This window comes from Hypomesus transpacificus, chromosome 16 (assembly GCF_021917145.1).
Source record: "Hypomesus transpacificus isolate Combined female chromosome 16, fHypTra1, whole genome shotgun sequence".
Lineage (NCBI taxonomy): Eukaryota > Metazoa > Chordata > Actinopteri > Osmeriformes > Osmeridae > Hypomesus > Hypomesus transpacificus.
In genome coordinates, this window is record NC_061075.1 from 4,310,202 (window position 1) to 4,315,676 (window position 5,475).

The 5,475-nt window shown below is 41.4% G+C and overlaps 1 protein-coding gene across 2 annotated transcripts; it reads left to right on the forward strand.

Annotated features, from left to right (window-relative positions):
* The first annotated feature begins 252 nt into the window (after positions 1-252).
* Positions 253-4,948, forward strand: hykk.2 (hydroxylysine kinase, tandem duplicate 2). Of its 2 annotated transcripts, XM_047036885.1 has the most exons (6): positions 310-331; positions 877-920; positions 1,026-1,334; positions 1,530-1,672; positions 1,912-2,092; positions 2,424-4,948. In XM_047036885.1, exons 3-6 carry the CDS (start codon positions 1,031-1,033, stop codon positions 2,888-2,890), a joined length of 1,095 nt encoding a protein of 364 aa, XP_046892841.1. In that variant the 5' UTR covers positions 310-331; positions 877-920; positions 1,026-1,030; the 3' UTR covers positions 2,891-4,948. The 2 variants fall into 2 exon arrangements, with proteins under 2 accessions (XP_046892840.1, XP_046892841.1); XM_047036884.1 differs by lacking the exon at positions 877-920 and having other exon boundaries at positions 253-331.
* The last annotated feature ends 527 nt before the right edge of the window (positions 4,949-5,475 follow it).

The window sequence follows — 5,475 nt, forward strand, 5'->3', positions numbered from 1 at the left end:
TACCTCGTTCACTTACGCGTGACTAGGTTTAGTAAGTTAATGATATTTGTTCACAAGTAATAATTACAGGTTTTGTTATTTTGACCCCCCCCCCAAAAAAAAAACAAAACAGTAAACTGATCCGAACTTCCTATCACAACTTATGACCCACAAGGTAAAAGACAGCAAAGCAAATGTTGCAAGAGTGGCCCGGTAACGTAACGCACAAAACGTTACCAACGCTGTTGACCTTGAATGCAGCCTCATCGAGGCAAACGTGACGTTGTCTTCCTACGTACTACTTCTGCAAACATTTTAAATTATCCAGCAACAGTAGCCTACACACCTGAAGGTTAGTATTTTGATGGAAACATTGAACCTGACTGAATCAGTTTGCCTTTGCAGTTAAGAAACACGAGCTGGGCAGAATGACCTTTTATTCATTTAGCAGACGCCTTTATCCAAAGCGACCAGCGGTCAGAAAGAACATTGTGTGGATTCATTTGCCTACTATCCAAAACATTGACTAATCACATCTCACTTGCACATGCATATAGTGTGATTTCGGTTTGCGTAGACATTCAACATTATAGCCAGATGAATATAATATAGTGGCTTTCGAACATGGGCACAGTTGTTGGCGTAAATGTGTGAACTTTGGACCAACGCAAAGTAGCTAGCTATAGCAGTGTCACTATTATATAGAATGGAACATGTGGTTTACTTATTACAGCGTAACATTTGACAAAACAAAATCATTTTCATTGTGCATTTGATATGGCATTTGATGGAGTCATTGGTTAGAATCGCAGTTCACTTCTTTACATACCATCATTCAGTTTAAAACCATGAACGATATCTAGCTACATTGATTAGAAATCGGTATCTTTGTTGAAGTGTCGGGGGTTGACGTCTGTGAAAAAAAGTTTTAAATTGAACAGGTTAGTGGAAGTGCACTTTATTAATTCTGCCGGAATTTCAGTCGATGCTTAATCATTAAGTGCTCTGCCTCATATCAAGGCCTCTAAATATACATTTACTTGCAGCCAAAATGTCAGTAAAGAACTCCAAGCCAAACCTCAGTCACCCCCAGGTGTCTGAGATGGTGAAGCGTGTGTTCGGCTTGACCCCATCGCTGATTCGCTCACTTCCCAGCTACGACGATCAAAACTTCTTTGTGGGTACCAGCGAAGGTGGGGAGTATGTGCTGAAGGTGATGAACTCTGCTGACAGTCAAAACTCTACCCTGCTGGAGTTGCAGACCCACGCCATGACCTTTCTGCACCAGCGGGGTCTTCCAGCTCAGACAGCCCTCCCCACCTGCACAGGACAACTCATGAGTCTGGAAGAGATCGGTAGGGAAGACCAGTCACACAGCTTTATATATTGACTGCTCAAGAACTGGATTGTATTGGATTGGAACACATTTAATCTGTAAACACATTCCACTGCACTGCATGTCTACTCCTAGTATTTACACAAGTAAATATTTGAGTACAGGTAAATATAATGTGAACCTAATCAAATGATATCAAACTATTCTCTGGCAGACTGTGGGTTTGGCATTCATAAGTACCTTGTCCGGCTACTGACTTATTTGCCTGGGTCCGTCATTGCAAAGATCCCCTGCTCACCGCAAGTACTGTATGAAGTAGGCAAAATGGCTGCCAAGATAGACACAATCATGCAGGAGGTATGTGTAATTACATCAACCGTTCAAGAAAGTTGTCAAACCAAAGTCTTGCAACCCGTGACACAGGCTTTTCAAGCTGGTCTGAGAATGAAAGTTGACCATGTTTCATCCAGTGATGCGTTGCACAAATAATCACATTCATCGAAGGATCTGTTTGACCAGCTGTATGTCTTTTGACTGGTCTTCATCGGTTCTGTTTCTTAGTCAATGGCCGACTCTTGGTTGTGTGTTTATACCAGATGGAGCATCCTCAGCTTCCGAGTCTGCAGAGGAAAAACTTCATTTGGAACCTGTCCAGTATTCCACTCCTGGAGCCCTACATCCCTTTAATGGATGGAGACCCAGTTCAGGAAGTGGTGAAGGCAGTCATGGAGCAGTACAGAACACGCGTCATTCCCAAACTAGATTATTTTAGGAAGTGTGAGTATGTCGTCATTTTTTTTGTAATGACCGACAGAAGTCGATCATGAGGTCAAGCAGGAAGGCTATGATGGGGTGTCATTGGTCATCTTTATTCAAGACTAATGACAAATATTATGTATTACATTTGCTTTTCACAATGTATGCGTCATCTTTTGGCTACCCACACTGTTTCTGATCATTGACCTACCTTTTGTAAAGCTCTTTCTTTCAAGTCGCTTCAGATACAAGCGTCTGCTAAATCCCAAAATGTATTAAATGTCCCCTTGATTAGCTTACTGGAGTGGAAAACGACCCCAGACTACATCTACAGTATCTATCTGGATTTCAGGTATCAATCACGGAGATTTCAACGACCACAACATCTTGGCGCAACCCGACGGTTCAGCTGGCTACAAGATCTCCGGCATCCTGGACTTTGGCGACATGAGCAGCGGGTATTATGTGTTTGAGCTAGCCATCGCCATCATGTACATGATGATCGAGAACCCCAGTCCCCTGGACGTTGGAGGCCCTGTGCTGGCAGGCTGGGAGAGCGTCTTCCCCCTCAACGAGGCGGAGAAAGAGGCTCTCTACCTATTGGTGCTGTGCCGCTTTTGCCAGTCCCTCGTCCTGGCCCGGCATGCTGTGGTCCAACAGCCCGAGAACGAGGAGTACTTGATGACCACGGCGAAGACGGGCATCCGCCACCTTTGTCGGCTCTGGGAACTTGGCGAGGAGGAAGTCGCGGCGAAATGGTTTCGTGGTGCTGCCCAGTACGCAGAGAGTGACAAATCCAACATAGTAGGTGTGGAATGACGTGCTGTGTGTCTTAACTAGAACAGTGGGACTTACCGGTTCAGGTTCTGGGTTTATAAAGGTTAGACAATAGGGGTGGTGGGGGGGCAAATCGATTCACATTTGAATCGCGATTCAGTCTGCTAGTAATTCAGAACGATTCACAAATGTATGTGAATCAGTTTTTTTAATGTTTAGTTGTATGTATATATACATACAATGTATGTACATACATTAGTTTTTCCCCCCCGAAAAATCATGAATAGATTTTTAATCAAATCTTGGCCTTAAGAATCAATTCTAATTTAATCGTGAGGTACCAAAAGATTCCCACCCCTTTTAGACAACCAGCTGATTGAAGAGAGAATTCATTTACACCTTGACGATAACAATAACCAGTTCAGTCACAGTAGTAGTAGCAAAGTCTCTCTGAGACATGAAGGTCAGAGGAAGCAACCACAACTGTATTTAAGGAAGACTTACCATACCAGGACTGGTAAATGCTAGGCCTAGAAGGTAAACTGGAATGGCTCAACTCTGCTGTCCAGCCTGTACTGCTAGCAACTGTCCTGCTCATTGCTCTGGATAGAAACCTCTGCTAAATGAAAAAGATATTTTGATCAAAATAAGTTCAGCGTTTACACCAATACACCCCTCAAAGGTCCAGTCTTCCCCGTACATAGTTTCACTCATGCAATAATACTTTGTACCCCTGAGCTGTGATGAATTGTAACTATATTTCTGTAGTTCCTATGTAACTCAAATGTTGTTATTGATATGTATTTACATGGTTGGTAATGCAGCCTTATTATAAAGTGCCAAAGGAATCTTAGTACTGTGTTTGAGCATTGTCATGTGAAAGTATTCATTCTGAAAAGATTGTAACAACAGACAAAAGTCTGATAATTGATATCCTTGCAACTGATGTGAAGGGTTGAATCCTTCTGAAAATATGAAAAAGGTGTATTTGGGGACAGTAAGTTTATGGTTTGATGGGTACATCTGGAGTACACAAAGATTAATAAGTCTTTATCCAAGAATTGCTTATAAAAAAAAGATCTGTTGTTTTTATAGGCACATTATCAATCACCAGACTATAATGATGATACGGTTTCCCCTGTTTTGGCTTTAAGCCCAAAATAGGGACGAATTATTGCTGTGCTAATTGTTTGTTTTCGTTTCCATTCAAGACTACAATTCTAGGTTTAGACTCACTGGGGTATTTGATCTCCCCATTGCAGAACAGTAAAGCTGTGAGTTCAGTTCAATGGACAGAGCAATTGGCTTCTCACATCACTTATTTGGAGACGTGCATGATTCCGACAGTACTGCGCCTACTATCATTCACTCCCTTTGTTGTAAAGTCTACTTCTTGCAAGCACTTTTTACACCATCGCAGCAACCATTTTGTGTCCTATTGTAAAGAAGGTGGAGGATGCTGTTGCGTTGCACAACAATTCCATGAATTACCTTGATTTTCAGATATTAAAACAATAAATAAACAGCCGTATGAAAGTACTAGATGCATGATTTTATCCTGATACATTTCTTTTCTGCAAGCACTGTTGTCTTTTGTGATGAGTTGAACACTCCATTCTCCATTAGTGCTGGCAGCCAAGTGGGGCCCTTATCCTAAAAGGGTGCCTGGGTGACACAAATGACCTCTTATTATATCCTTGTGTTGATTGTTCCCACTGTGATGATCAACAATTCTCCCCACGTGCTTGTTATTCTGTTAAATGCCTCAATAAAAATGCATTTAAAAGTGTATTATTAGGGCATGAACGATATACATTTTGTTTTTGTCCGCCATCATGTACCTTTAATTACGGTTCTAGATCTTCTAAATGTGTGTGTGCGAGAGAAATTATATTTTGTGTTTGATTCATTTGAAACTGGGACCAGTGTTTCTACGAAGCCTGAGCACCTGAATGTGAGGGCTGACAAATAAAATTGTAGTACTAACAGTGGAAGTGATAGCTTTATCAGTTGGTGATAGCATGAGCTTTTTCCTGCATCCACTGATGTACAAAAAAAGCACTACGAGTATTTTGGGGTTGTACAGAATAAAAAATGACATGTTACCATGAGGAAATAAAAACCATGTGGTACTGTTGCAAGGATTATTTACATCGTGGGCGTTGTGATCATCCGGAAATGTATATTCAAACACTGCCATCTGGTGGTATAGCCAAGTTAACAGCCTGTAAAACATATTTTTATAAATGACACTTTCGCCTTATAATGCCACGTTACTACAGCACAAAGGGATATTTTTTGTGTGTGAATGTGAAGAACCACTTCACATTCAGTCCTCGATACAAGCAAATATAGGACCAGTTAAAAACTGCCTTCGTTTCTGTGGCTAGAATATGAATATTGCATCAATAATACAATAGTAAGACACATCTATGGCCTGAGACTTTGGCTGGGCATAAGGTGTCACACACACACACATTATTTATAAATGGCTGTCAGAGGTTTCCAAATGCTCTGCCCATGAGCTTTGGCATTCTATCAGAACTGAAATATTGTGATATTAAATAGGCTTTTAGCGGTGACAGGCATTAGTGGCATATGAAAAAGAGAGAGAGAGAGGGAAGTTT